This window comes from Entelurus aequoreus, linkage group LG14 (assembly GCF_033978785.1).
Source record: "Entelurus aequoreus isolate RoL-2023_Sb linkage group LG14, RoL_Eaeq_v1.1, whole genome shotgun sequence".
Classification (NCBI taxonomy): Eukaryota; Metazoa; Chordata; class Actinopteri; order Syngnathiformes; family Syngnathidae; genus Entelurus; species Entelurus aequoreus.
This window is the reverse complement of record NC_084744.1, coordinates 15,095,451-15,111,239: the sequence shown is the minus strand read 5'-3', so window position 1 is coordinate 15,111,239 and position 15,789 is coordinate 15,095,451. Positions and strand designations below refer to the sequence as shown.

Here is a 15,789-nt window from a genome sequence, read left to right as displayed (position 1 = left end):
TGGATAGCATATAATGGATGCAGTTTTTGCATTGCATTTTATTTGGAAATTAATACAAATTGTTTTGTTTTAGCCATTTGTGTATGTGACATTTGTGACTTCCAGAGCAAAATTTACATTTAACACACCTCTATAGGGAGTCACTTTACTTACGTCAAATCTTAAACACACACATACGCTATTCAAAAGACAGTTTAAATCAGTAAGTAAGTGACATTGCCATCTACTGGGCTGGCATGCATATCACATTGTATTTAGTGGCTTAGGAGCACCTTTGTCACACGTTTCGACACTTTCATTACTTTTAACAATGTTTGTTAAAATAGAGTACAAACTTGTGTCTTCACACATGATTACCACCACAGCACAGTTTTTTGCCGACACTTCTCCAGCAAAGTGTACAATAGGCTCTTCTACAACGCAGGAACTTTTTCAAGAACTTTTCAAACTATCCCGTAAATTAAGTTCCCCCTGTGTTTCCACCAAAAACTATCCGGGTAGATTTAGTTCTTCAGGAACTTTTTTTAGTTCCTGCCAGAGAGTTGGGACTTTTGGAAGTTCCTTAGGAACTTTCGAAGGGCTGACTGCGCTGTCGAATGCTGATTGGTTGAACACAGTTGGGGCGTTTCTAACACTATACAGTATGCGCGACGACTTGTTTTGTTTCTTATTTCTTATGTATTTCTATTACAAAATACTTGACAATATAGCGAAAGAAGAACAAAAGGAACTTTCGACCTGTAAGAACTTTTGTGGGACATCTGTGTGCGGAAGTCTTTCAACTACTATACCGTTTAAAGCTGTTAATTATTTTTTTTACAAACTTAATTTCGATTCGCCAAGCTACTTGAATTGGACGGACTCTTTTCAACATATTTAGAGAGGCATATAAAGTATTCAGCCACACCTCCCTCAGCTGCTTACTACTCTGAGACTTCGAAGGATAAATGTGAAATAAAGGAGGCAGTACACGAGTCACATTTAATGACATTAAATATTCACTTTTTATTGTTACATGCTGTAAGAATACATGCAACTGGATTAGTCTCAACCTGAGTGAACCGAGTGCTAACAAGCTAACGCTGAATCCGATATGTTCGTTTTGTCGCCGTGAGATAAACACGGACATTTATTCTTTATATATTGTTATTTACAGCTGAAACATACCACAAGGACTCGCCTGACCCTTATGAATTCATCATTTACTGAGGGGATGACAGTCTGACTGTTGAACACTGAGGACAAAAGCCTAACTCAATTTTTATATAAAATCTGGTACACTTTGTTTTTAAATCATATTGTTTTGTATATTGTTGCTTTGTATTTCATTTATTTATACTTTTGTATAAGAAAAAATACTAAATATTGTCTGTTTATTTACATGGGATCAATGTAGAAATATACTAAACCACTCCTCCATACGTCATCAGCCTGATTTGTATAAAAAAAGGATAAATGGGTTATACTTGTATATCGCTTTTCTACCTTCAAGGTACTCAAAGCGCTTTGACAGTATTTCCACATTCATCCATTCACACACTGATGGCGGGAGTTGCCATGCAAGGCGCTAACCAGCAGCCATCAGGAGAAAGGGTGAAAGTCTTGCCCAAGGACACAACGGACGTGACTAAGATGGTAGAAGGTGGGGATTGAACACCAGTAACCAGCAACCCTCTGATTGCTGGCACGGCCACTCTACCAACTTCGCCACGCCGTCCCTACTCTGAACGGTGAAATTAATAAAACCACACACTTTTACAGAAACCTATAGTTCCAGGCACTAGAGGTTTTAGGGACCTAAAGTTCCTGAACTTTTGGTGGAAAAGGGCCTATTGACTTTGCCACAAATATAGTCCTATCACATACATATGTTAAAATGTAATACACTGATGAAAGGTATTCAAAAGGATGTTTATACTAACAATAATCAACAACTACTGACATGGCATGGATATTACATCGTTTTTGACTTAGACTTAGACAAACTTTAATGATCCACAAGGGAAATTGTTCATTTGGTCATTTTTGCTGGTCCGTGTGAATGAAAAGGCTTCCATTAAACAGGAGTGAGGAAAAATGATGCAAACCCACTTATTTTTTCCTTATTTTGACCCGCCTTGTTATCCTACCATTACCACATGTGCAACTGGCTGTGTTTGGGATGCTGCCTTCATTTCACTCAACATCGCACATTGATACACAGCTGAGCTTGTTGTATAGGTGCGAGCAGTGATTTCTTTACCAGCAAATTAAAGGTTGAATAATTTAGTTGCGATGGGCCAATCGGGTCACTGCCTGGCTAACCTATTAGGAGGGAGCGAAGTAAGTAGCTTTGTAGCCAGGCAGGAAGGGAGTCATTGCTGTTGCTAGGCTAAATATAGCGGCAGCTCTCTAGTAGTTACAAATGTTATCAATGGGTGTCTACAACACACGCACTAATAGGGGACTCCAGTTGCTGATAAATGTTCAGCTGAAGCGACTTGTGGACAAAAGGCTGTTTGGGAATTGATGCTCATCATGACTTCTCCAGCTAGTCCCCACATTTGTGTCTTTTTGGAGAGTTCCAGTGTTATCGATGTTGCAAATTTGCATTTTCCTGCTAAAGATGCAACACAATAGAAAATACATATTTTAGAAATGATCATTTGCAGTCTTAGGGCCTGATTTACTAAAGGTTTGCATGTACTGAAACACGTGAAAACTTGATAGAACACGCAAAGCTGATTTACTTTTTAACCTTTGCAAAGTGGATTGCGTGTGAAGTGAGCAGAATAATGGATGCGATTAATTTGGCGTCTCTGTCTTCATTAATATGCTGAATATTTTAAAACGGCCACAATACCGGGAGGAGAAAGTGCAAATATATTATACAGGACACGCAATGTGATTTATCAACACTCATCACCATTTTGCGTTTTATTTACGACATCTGAAAAGGACGTGCAAACTGACACAGATGCACTCAGCTGTGAGAGAGGACTGCTGGCGCTGCAAAGACACACATTGGACAGAGAATTCTCCGTCCTACGTGTACGTTTCAACATATTTGGGCGGTCAAAAATAAAAAAAAGTATTTTAGACACATTGTCCATTCAGCAACATTCTTTTAGAATGTTATGGCTACTAGAGGACTTAAAGGGGATCAGCACTTTTTTTTAAATTTTGCCTATCGTTCACAATCATTATGAAAGACATGACAAGGGATGCATTTTTTTTAATGCATTCTAACTCGTAAATAAACGTTTGTTTACAGGAGAGCCAATAGAAGGTCCTCTATTCTGCCCATAAAACTAAAAAACTAACCATCCAAAAACCATCAGTAAAATCCATTTACATTTTGTGACTGGAATATTAACCAAGTATTAGTGATATTGTTACTATAAGTGCCAACGGGGACAAACTATTTATAGTGGCGCCGTGATCACAAGCTTGTGTGCCAATGTTGACATGATCTACTGATGAGCTGCTTCCTCGTTTCCCTGCGAGTCAAACTTTATTCTAGATCATAAATGATGCCTCTCACCTATATACTAGAAGGATAAGGACATATTTTGACAAGTTGGTACACTTTGACAGCCAGTTTAGACCCGAAAAAAGCAAGAGCGACACGAAAAGGCGCTTGGTTCCGCCCCCCTTTTATTTGCGAGGATTCTGAGTCTTTCTTCATCGATATAACACAATTCTTTCAGTCAGCATTCTAATGACAGCAGACATTGCACAGTAAGTGATGTTTCATTAAGTTTGTTGGCGCTCATAAAGTCTGCAATGAGCAGTAAACGGTGATGTAGTTGAAAAAAAGGGAACGTTGTGATGCGCTTTTCAAATATGCTTAAAATTAGTAAAATACGTAAATATTAAATTATGTTATGAATGTGCCTGTTATGACATTACATATATACTTACATAATGTACTGTACATAAAACCTTAATAGAGGTGTTTGTGTGTCGTTTTAAGAGCTTTATAGGCAGAATACAGCGGCTCCCACAAACTCCATCGTAAGCGGACTTTTGAGCTCATTTATTTACGAGTTAAAATGCATTTTAAAAAAAATACATCCGTTGTCATGTCATAATGATTGTGAACGATAGGCAAAATTCCAAAAAAGTGCAGTTCCCCTTTAGGGGCTGATTAAAACCTATTCAAATATGGTATAGCGGTATAGCTCGGTTGGTAGAGTGGCCGTGCCAGCAACCTGAGGGTTCCGGGTTCGATCCCCGCTTCCGCCATCCTAGTCACTGCTGTTGTGTCCTTGGGCAAGACACTTTACCCACCTCCTCCCAGTGCCACCCACACTGGTTTAAATGTAACTTAGATATTAGGTTTTACTATGTAAAAGCGCTTTGAGTCACTAGAGAAAAAGCGCTATATAAATATAATTCACTTCACTTCACAAATGATGTGATTTGCGTCATTTAATACTTTTTTAATGTTTGTTTTTTCACATAGAATATATATTACTAACATATATCCTAAAGATAAAAACTTCTTGAAGTATGCATTTTTTGCATTCTTAGCACAGTAACTGCAGCCTCCCTCCCATGCACCTTCAGCAGTAAAAAAGAAAAAAAGTGGTGTAAATGTAGATGCACTGCACGACTGCTTCTAAAATGCCCATAAAAAGTGGTACATGTATTTTTTTTGTTTGAAAACATTAATAAACACCACAGATAGGAGCATGATATTTTGAATGTGCAGTAAATGCACTGTATCCCTGCAGACTGTATTGATCTATATTGATATATAATGTATATATTGTGTTTTTTATGTTGATTTAATTTTTAAAAAAAAAAAAAAATTATTTCTTGTGCAGCCCGGTGGTTGGGGACCACTGCCGTACAGTACACACAAAATCCTCATTTAAAGAAGGCAGTCTGCGGCGCATTTTAATTGCAGTGTTGGTAGATCACGTGCAACACATCCACTAATAGTACACGCTATTTTATAGATTGCGCACACTGTTTAGCACAGGGTATTTAGATCTTAGCAAATCAGGCCGTTAGTGTACAAAAATAGACTAGTCTCAATGCAGGCCAAGCTCCATTCTGGACCAAAAGGAAAAGGAAGTCTCAGAATAATACAGCAGCTCCAGCCGCCCTCAAGGGTCAGCATGCTCCAGATTAGAACGTGCGGCGGCCTCCGTCACCGGCTGCCACCTCCAACCTGGGAAGGAGGAAATATCATGTCTGCAGGCTCTCTTGTAGTATAGGACGTTATGACGCATGCGTGTGTGTTTCCTGCCTTCGAGGGGGGTGAAGACTACACAATGGACCCCCAGTTAGACTCTGGTGTGGAAAAATGTCATTTACATCAGCGCTGAAGCTGCTTCATTCATCATGACACCATGAGTCCCAGAGGGGGGAAGGAAACGGGAACTATTTCATATAATTGGTGATGCGAATGGGCATCACCATTACGTGTGATTTTATGCATCTCAAATTACAATTTATGTGCATACACATGCAGTACAATATGTAATGATTTTGTTTTTCTCTTCTGTCTCAACAGAAAGACGAAGTATACCTGAATCTTGTTCTCGATTATGTTCCTGAGACGGTCTACAGAGTAGCCAGACACTACAGCCGAGCCAAGCAGACCCTGCCGATGGTTTATGTCAAGGTACACCATGATTAAATGTCATTAGTGCTGGCTCAATTTGTGGTAGGAATAGGAAAACATTTATACCACACATTTCCTCATCTAGTGGCCAAGATGTGTTTATTTACTGAATTTCAAAGAGTACAGGCATCTATGAAGGTGATTAATTGATAAGGTGCTTTTATGTGTTTAAAATGCATAATTTGAATAAAAACATTTCCACTAATACAGATTTCAATTAAAATTGTATTTTGTATTGAAGTGTAAAATATAGTATTCAATCATATGGGTCCAGAATATAAAAGCGTTGGTATGTATTCGAGGTCTAGATTAATACGCATACAAACTAAACTAACACCCTCCCCAGATTGTTAATAATCAAATGTAGATACTTTTTCTTATGCTTTCTGATCTCTCTCTCTCTCTCTCTCTCTCTCTCTCTCTCTCTCTCTCTCTCTCTCTCTCTCTCTCTCTCTCTCTCTCTCTCTCTCTCTCTCTCTCTCTCTCTATGTCCACTACTTGCTGTACATATCCTACCAAGTCAGACCTACACTGTTTCAATGTCCATTTCTCTGTTCTCAATTGTTGATGACTGAAGTGATGATAACAACCAAACCCCCCCCTCCCCCCCCTCCCTCCACATCCCACACCCCACACCCCGGATTGTAAATAATGTAAATAATTCAATGTATATACCCTGATGATTATCTTGTGTGATGACTGTATTATGATGATAGTATATATCTGTATCATGAATCAATTTAAGTGGACCCCGACTTAAACAAGTTGAAAAACTTATTCGGGTGTTACCATTTAGTGGTCAATTGTACGGAATATGTACTTCACTGTGCAACCTACTAATAAAATTCTCAATCAATCAATCAATCAATACAAACCAACATCTCCTCAAGTGACTGAGCTTTTCTTTCTGTCACACACACAAACACACAAGAGACCAGAAGAGATGCAGGTTGTCGGCAAGCTATCAAAAACAGAGCTATTTTAAGATAATGTTAATTAATGATCGATAGTCAGAAAATTACTATCGAGCAGTTAAGAAATATGGTCTTTTTTAAATGTATTTAAATGTTTTATTTATTATCTTTTGTTAACTAAAGATAACAAAAGATACACACTGTCTTTGACTTTGAATTGAAAAGGTTATTTGTAAAAGGCGTCGTCTTATACTCGGGTGAATACATACAGTATGTTATTGGAAATGGATCTGCCGGTGTTGAAACAGAGGCCACTGTTTGAGGAAATACGAATAATAATAACATGGCGTTAGAGGAGCTGTTTTTATTAAAGGCTTGTGAAATAGTTTGGATTACTTCAGGGTTGTAACGATAAACGGTAATAATAATAACCTCGGTAATTGCCATAGTAGTATTACCATTTCAAACTAAAATGATCGAAAAACCGTGACTGGTCACTGCACTTTCATGGACAAAGTGGCGCCAGCTCGCAAGCTTAAATGCAAACATGAAAACCAAATACATTAACGTCTTTCCCTATTAAGAAACAACATACCCCAATCTAAACTTGTAGAAACACATTGCTGTCTAAGCAAATAGGATATTCAAGTGTGCACATTGAACCTACCAGCGTGCTCTCTTAGAACAGAGTAATCGTACTATACTCAGAGGAAAAAGAAAGTTAAGTGTTTTTATAGTGCGTTCTAGGATCCCTGAACAGAGTAGGACGCCACAATGCCTGCTAGAAATAATAAATAATTCATTTTATGTGTTATGCGCTTTTTGTTTAAATAAAACTTAAAGCGCTACAGTAAAAAACAATATTTAAAAAATTAAAAGCCTGTCAATTAAAATATATAAAATACTAAGACTAAAACACCATCAGTGAAGCATAAATAAACACAAAACATGCAAAATAGTGTTTTTTTTCCATACTTGCCAACCCTCCCGAATTTCAGTGCTTCTCCCGAAAATCTCCCGGGACAACCATTCTCCGGAATTTCTCCCGATTTCCAGCCGGACTTAAGGCACGCCCCCTCCAGGTCCATGCGGACCTGAGTGAAGACAGCCTCCCGTCACATCCGCTCTTTACTTCATACTTCAGAACCGACTCCCACACTTGCCGTCAGGGTGCGCAATACAATGTAAACCGTTGGCCAACCAAAAAGTTACTTTTTGGTTGGCCAACGGTTTAAAAAGTAACCACAGAACACTATAGTGTTCTGTGGTTACTTTTTGGTTGGCCAATGGTTTACTTGTATTGCGCACCCTGACGGCAAGTGTGGGAGTCGGTTCTGAAGTATGAAGTAAAGAGACGTAACTTCATCACCTCGCCTGGTTATTGACTCCAACCCAGAATATTACACTGCACATACCTATGCTCCTTCAAAGGCTGTGCTACTGGCTGCAAAGCATTGCACTTTCAAATACAACAATGAGTAGAGAGGAGTGTTATGTGTGTATATGTGTAAATAAATGAACACTGAAATTCAAGTATTTATTTTATTTATATGTATATATATATAATAAAATACATATTTATATTTAGCTAGAATTCACTGAAAGTCAAGTATTTCTTTTATATATATATATATATATATATATATATATATATATATATATATATATATATATATATATATATATATATATATATATATAAGAAATACTTGACTTTCAGTGAATTCTAGCTAGCCCCCACACCCCCAAATCTCCTGAATTTGGAGGTCTCAAGGTTGGCAAGTATGGTTTTTTCTATGTATTTATTTTTCAAAATAACTTGGTTAAAAGATTTCAGTGTGTATATAAGTACTTTTTGAGCACATTCAATGAAAGCGCGATAATAATGCTAAACGTAATAATGTTGGCAACCGTGATGTGAACTTTTCATATCGTTACATCCCTAGATTCCATGTATATTCTCAGTTCAACAAGATGATTTTCAATGATAGTTTTACCCTTTCAGAGCTTTGTTATTCACAGCCAATTTTTTAAATAATATCAGTACTCGCTCAGTCTAATGATAGCCAATGCAATAGCTGTAATAGATACTGATTTTGATAGAGTCATTGTTTAGCTTAGTGTTAATGATGTGTGTCTCTGTTTGCAGTTGTACATGTACCAGCTTTTCAGAAGTCTGGCCTACATCCATTCATTCGGGATCTGCCATCGGGACATCAAGCCTCAGAATTTGCTGCTGGATCCAGAGACGGCTGTGCTCAAACTGTGTGACTTTGGCAGGTGAGAGTGGTTTATTTGTATATCAGACCCTCCAGGATTTCAGGATGTTGTGATTGCGCCAATTCACACAATTTCAACGAATCCCAACAAATGATGCTCTGCTTTGCAACTTTCTCGCACGTCTTGGTTGATCATCAATTTTCACACCCAGAGTAGAGCTCAAATGCGCACGCCAACTGTCTTAACTGATCAATGTAACCCAGCGTCCACGGTTTCTGTCTTGTGTAGATAAACAGTAAACGGCAATGTGTAACAATATCGCAGCTGTTAGATTTGTTGAAATCCTGGGATTTTTGAGGTAAAGAATACAAAGAACACTTCAAACAATGACTGTCAAAAATAACGACTTAACTCGTGATTAATCACAAAAAATTATCACATCAATTATTAGGTTGCTATAAATCAATTTACATCAAAAACGTGATTTTAATGTATTCCCATTCTAAATCGAATCATAATTTTTTTTTTTCACAATTTTTTTTTAGGTACAATTTTGTGATTAAAAACAATAAACAACTATTATTGATATTTTCATAATTGTTATTGATATTAATATTATTATTATTTTGATTTATACTTTTGCTTTTATAACATTTTGGTCTTTTTTACTATTGTATCTGTATGTCTTCTTAGTTACTGTATGAATTTATTACAAATACTTGTATATAAAGTATTGAGAAGCTGGGATGGGGTTGGAGTTGGGGTTGCTCTATTTTCTTTTATTATGATCACATTCTGTGATTTTTGTTAGTAACATTTTAAAAATGTTTTTTAAAAGGCGTTTTTAAGGCCAACACTGCGTGTATAAGTCAGTAGAGGAACTTTTGTAACCTGTTTTGAAAATGTTTTATTATAATTTGAATACTAAATATTTTATTACAAGAATCGTGTCGAATCGGTAATGGATTCTGAATGGAATCATCACCCCAAGAATCAAATCGAATCGAATTGTCAAGTGCTTAAAGACTCCCACCTCTATTAATCATGTATATAGGTAGAGTAGTCACACAATTTATTTTGACCGCACATGCTCCTTTACCTTAAACGTTGATGGTTATCTGAAAAGTAATAAATAAATGATATGCATTCAAGTAAAGTATTGTAAAAATGTTTGAAAAAACTTCTTGTACAACATTCTGGAAATAAAATATAAATGTATTTGTGTCCAAATATTGGGGTCTTTTTTTAAGTTAATTTATGTTTTGCAAGCAACTATTGTGATTAATAATGATGAATCCAAATTCAAAAGTGATTAATCGGATCAAAGAAATAATCATTTGACAGCACTAATTAAAACACTGATGTCAAATTCATAAAATCACAAGCTGATGCAATGGTAGTAAAAAATAAGCCTTTAACCATTGCAACTTTTGTTGCAACTTTTTGAAAAAAAGCTGCCATCAAATCAGTTAGTCGTAGCCCGCGACAAACAAATCCCTAAACAAGCCAGTTAAATCCTGGAGGCACTGAGACCAATGGTCCTGTTTGGGTAGAACAATGCACTGACGCTGAGGATGTGTTGGATTTTGTTCCATGCACAGTGCCAAGCAGCTTGTCCGCGGAGAGCCAAACGTGTCCTACATCTGCTCTCGCTACTATCGAGCCCCTGAGCTCATCTTTGGGGCCACTGACTACACCTCCAGCATAGGTAAACCGGGTTCATGCTTTTGACATTACAGATGCACATAATTGGACATAATTCAAACATGCAACCTACCTTCCCTACAGATGTGTGGTCAGCCGGCTGCGTGCTAGCAGAGCTGTTGCTAGGACAACCAATCTTCCCTGGCGACAGTGGAGTGGATCAATTGGTTGAGATTATCAAGGTAATGAACTCCTCACATACTGGACCGCCGAAGCAATGGAATTTTAAAAATGGCAGCCCAGCCATCACATTCTCTCCACTCACATTAGTGTTTCACTTGTGCATTCCAGGTTCTCGGCACCCCAACCAGGGAGCAGATCCGTGAGATGAACCCCAACTACACCGAGTTCAAATTCCCCCAGATTAAGGCGCATCCATGGACTAAGGTGAGTCAACAGGTACATGAGCCCTTTTACTTCTCTTACATGTCACTTCATGCATGTGTTGTCATTGTGCTTCCATTATGCTGTTTTTTTAATTACCCCAAATCTACAAAAATCGGACCAGAATAAATAAAACAATATTTAAAACCTGTCTGTAAAAAGACAGGCCATCTTATATTTGTTGTTTAGAGCTGATTTTGAGTAAAACTAAAAAAATGCTGTTGGATAACAGAAGAGAAAGTCAAAGACAAATAGACAAAATAAACATTGACATGGTAAAATTAAACACATTTCTAGGTGTAATGATAGATGATAAAATGAACTAAAAATCTCATATAAAATTATACAACAGAAGGTGGCAAGAAATATTTCAATACTTAATGAAGCAAAATATGTATTGGACCATAAATCACGCAAAACAAGAGAAATATCACCTTAAGGAAAAATCTACCTTAATTAATTTGTATATATGCGCCACACTTAAAACCTTTAGTATATCAGTATGTGGAATTCAATTATGTAATACTTATATGATACAGTTTAACAAATTGTTCAAATTGTTTACAAAGTACAAGAAAGTAAACATATTGAGCCTTTTTGAAAGGTGAGAATCGTATTCCTCTCATGTGTATCACAACTTACAAAACAACTATTTATACATTTGATATTTATTTGTATTAAATGTTTTATTGAGTACAGGAAGTGAACAATCTAACACATCTGTTTGACATTGTTATTAAACAGAAAGGGGGTAGATTTAATTAGCTTTGCTACTCCTTTTTGTAATGAGAAACTGAAAGTATGTGACGTACTAGGGCCGGGCAATATGGCCTTTTTTTAATATCTCGATATTTTTAGGCCATATTGCGATACACGATATATATCTCGATATTTTGCCTTAGCCTTGAATGAACACTTGATACATATAATCACAGCAGTATGATGATTCTATGTGTCTACATTAAAACATTCTTGTTCATACTGCATTAACATATGCTAATTTTAAACTTCATGCAGAGAGGGAAATCACAACTAAGTCAATTGACCAACACTGTATTTATTAAACAGTTATTAAGCAGTGGCACAAACATTCATGTCATTTCAAAACAGAGAGTGCAAGATTGTCAGAGACATTTTAAAACAAGCTATGAGTGCACTTTTGTGCATGATGTCCTCAAAATGACAAATCAAAACAACACTAAATTAAAGTGCACTTTTTGTACAGAACGCCACTACAATAGTTTAAAACAAATAAAGTGCACTTCTGTGCATGATGTCACACAAGATATTTCAATAACTGTCAAATAAAAATTAGCTGCATAATGGGAAATCAAATTGTGTACGTCCTTCGCTATGTGGTAGGTTCCGGCGGACGTTATCTTCTTATGTCGTGGACTATTTTTTTCATACGGTGTTGATGTGGAAATGGTTGCCTCTGCATTTTGTTGGTGTAGCACCGAACGGAGATGTTGACGTGCGGAATAAGCACTCTTCATTCTCTAGCTGGTAACTTTTCAAATGATGGTAAATGGTAAATGGGTTGTACTTGTATAGCGCTTTTCTACCTTTTTATGGAACTCAAAGCGCTTTGACACTATTTCCACATTCACCCATTCACACACACACATTCACACACTGATGATGCTACATATTAGCAGTAATGCTACTTTTTGTAGCAACGCTTTCGCTCCACACTTGACAAATTACGGTTGTCTGTTCGACATATTCCCACTTGAAGCCAAACCACCGCCAGACGATGGACCCCGTGCTGTTTTTCTTAGGAATTAATTCTTCCTTCATTTGTTACCAGATTCGCACCTTCTTTCTCTCGTATTACCACTCGCACCGCAGCTAACTTTAGCCATGCTGCTACCTCTCTGCTCAGCGAGGACGTGTACGTATGTGACGTATGTAAGAATGTGCGCTTGTTTATGTCTCTGTGAGAAGGAGAGACTAGAAAGAGTGAGAAACGCCTGTAGTGTAATGCCTGCAGCTAAAAGCAACTGCGTGAGAACGTATACTCTAATATCACGATATAGTCATTTTCTATATCGCACAGAGACAAACCCGCGATATATCGAGTATATCGATATATTGCCCAGCCCTATGATGTACCATATTGTAACTGTATGCATGTTCAAAATAATGCAATACCATAGAGCTTTATATATGCAAACCAACAGTCCCCTGCCGTGCGCTGCCAAAGTGAGGGGAGGTCTTATATTTACAGTTGTCTTACATTTAGGTAATGCTCAATATGAGAATAGGCTTACTTCCATATTAATGTAATGGAAACAATCTTCTTTTTTGATTTGCTGCTTCCTGTTATGTTATAGTTATGGTTAGGGATGGGAAATAAGATTTTTCTGGGTCCGATTCCAATTTTGATTTTGCTTAACGTTTTTTTTTAACAATTCTCTTATCAATTCTCATTTGGATAAAAGGATAACATACTAGTTGATTAGCGTTAACTTTGTTTAGTTTAGAAGAATATAAATGGACAAACTCAACAGTGAGGTCTTAAGTGGCCGACAACCTCCATGGGGTACCAGAGTCAGGGTTCCTCAGAAAAAAATAAAACAGAGAATAACTCATTTATAATAACATTCATAAATATGACATAAAAACATATTTTTTGTATTTAATACTGCAGGGTTTCCCCTAGATTGCCAAAATACCTGTAGTGGTTGGGGCGTGGTAAATATGACATTATTTGTCATGATGCATATATTTCTTTAAAAGGCAAAACATGCACACATACATATGTTAAAGAGGTTCATTTAGCCTACTAATGTGTATTTATAAATAGTTGATTTATATAGGCTAGTAAGGTAAAGTTTTGTACCTGACAAGTTTCGGCTACCTTGCTTCTGCAGCCTTCCTCAGAGGTGTCACGTGATGTTAGTGTGACGTCATCTGTGACGTGTTATATGGATTGTTCCATCCCACCTGAGGTGGTGGGATGGCGGTGTCCCCTGGTGTGCGTCGGGGGTAGGGCGGGGCGCCCCCTGTCGTCCGGATGTCCACCAAACGGCCGGGGGCGGCCCTGCAGGACTGTGTCCCAGGTGTGGGATACTTGTCAGGTACAAAACTTTACCTTACTAGCCTATATAAATCAACTATTTATAAATGCACACATACATTTAAAACAAATATGTTATTAATTATAGTATTGACATATATTTTTTTCCTACATAATATAATTTTGCTCTATTTTCGATTTTTACGAATTTTTTTTCTAGAGATTTCTCCTAACCTTTCAATCACTCGTTCTTTATTAAAACGACTAGCAACTAATCTAGCATCTATTTCTGGTGTTATTGTAGACTGTACTCGTGTTTAGAGACTCTTCACTTCTGTTGCTCCATGTCCTCGACAAAAAAGCGAGCTGCAGAAAGCCTGACGTCACACTTGCTTCGCACTGCTGCGAGCCTTTCTCTCCTTAAAAGCGACCAGTGTCATCTTACATTTTAAAAGATCGCTGTCCGCGGGTATATCTTGCATCTCGGATACAATAAAGTACACAACGCTGACATACTGCCTTCGCTCCAGACAACCCCGTGCCGTGCGTGGACTTCCGTCATCACAACATTTGGTTTCTGTAGCGCTGTTCTGCTGATCAAAGTATTTTTTTGGGCGGCCACATTTTCATTGCATCTTTAGTCAATAGTGCGCAAATTATAAACTATATATGTCCATTCATACTGTAACTAATTGGTAGTGTTCAAGTGTGTGTTGGTGTGTTATGATATTAATTTTTCCGATGGTCTGTGAACGCACCGTGTCGGCGTGAAATGAGGAAGTGTTGAGTGTGGAGGAGTGAAGCACGGAGGCGGACATGTGTGCACGGTAGGAAATACTTGTTGGAATTGGGCCCTTTGTGATTGGCAATAAAAGCTAAAAAAGAGCGTCTGACTTTGTGTGTCTTCTTCTGGACGCTACAATACGTTATATTACTTTTATTTGTTTTTAATGTAAAAAAAAACAGCCCACCAGTTTCGTCACGATTTACATGATGGCAGGGCTTGATTTTAACCACGGCAACCGCAGCAATTGCCGCGACCGCCCTCGTCATTTGCCGTAATGCCCTAAAAAATTGACCAGCATCGGCAGCAAGAACATGCCGTGACCGCCCTTGACTTTTTACTTGTTAATGGACTAGGGATGTAACGGTAAACAGTATAGAAGAATCAGAATCAGCTTTATTGTCATTACGCAGGGTAACGAGATTGAGGCCATTCCATACAGTGCGATAAAACAAATGTACACTCTACAGTGGGTGAAATGAATATGTAAACGAATATCTCCATGAAACAGGGTGGTTGGTGGAATGGGTTATTGCACCGAAGAGAAGGCAGTTATGAGGTTCAATGGGGCAGTCTGTTCAGGGTGGTTATGGCCCTGGGGAAGAAGCTGTTCTTTAGCCTGTTCGTCTTGGTTTTAATGCACCTGTAGCGCTTCCCAGAGGGCAGCAGGTGGAACAGGTCAGACCCAGGGTGGGTGCTGTCCTTGATGATGGCACTGGCTCTGTTGAGGCAGCGGGAGGTGTAGATGATAATTTGTGATACAATTCCAGACAGTTAGTAATACCGTCTAATTTTTTAATTACCAAAAAACTGTCATTTAATATTGCATTTTAGGCAACACGAAGTCAGGTGTGTGAATGTTGTCTGTCTATCTGTGTTGGCCCTGCGATGAGATGGAGACTTGTCCAGGGTGTACATCGCCTTCCGCCCGTGTGCAGCTGAGATAGGCTCCAACACCCCCCGCAACCCTGTAAGGGACAAGTGGTACAAAAAGGATAGATGGATGGAAGTCAGGCGCATGTGCACTACCGTCGTTTGGCTTGATAATCATGACGGACTATCTACAAGGACTTTGCTCCGGAGATTTCCCCTCGGAGTAAACGGAGCCAAGTGCTTGGTTTAACGTAATTTTTCCCTCGCTTCC

General features: G+C 38.1%; 1 protein-coding gene across 4 annotated transcripts in view; it reads left to right on the top strand.

Annotated features, from left to right (window-relative positions):
- The window catches only part of gsk3ba (glycogen synthase kinase 3 beta, genome duplicate a), a 64,812-nt gene that overhangs the window by 36,790 nt on the left and 12,233 nt on the right, over positions 1-15,789 (top strand). For 2 of the 4 annotated variants that reach the window (XM_062069049.1, XM_062069051.1), the window contains exons 4-8: positions 5,507-5,617; positions 8,681-8,811; positions 10,353-10,459; positions 10,540-10,637; positions 10,747-10,842. In XM_062069049.1, the coding sequence (XP_061925033.1) occupies positions 5,507-5,617; positions 8,681-8,811; positions 10,353-10,459; positions 10,540-10,637; positions 10,747-10,842 (543 nt within the window). Of the gene's footprint in view, positions 1-5,506; positions 5,618-8,680; positions 8,812-10,352; positions 10,460-10,539; positions 10,638-10,746; positions 10,855-15,789 lie in introns of all 4 variants that reach the window. The other 2 variants (XM_062069048.1, XM_062069050.1) reach the window with 1 other exon arrangement.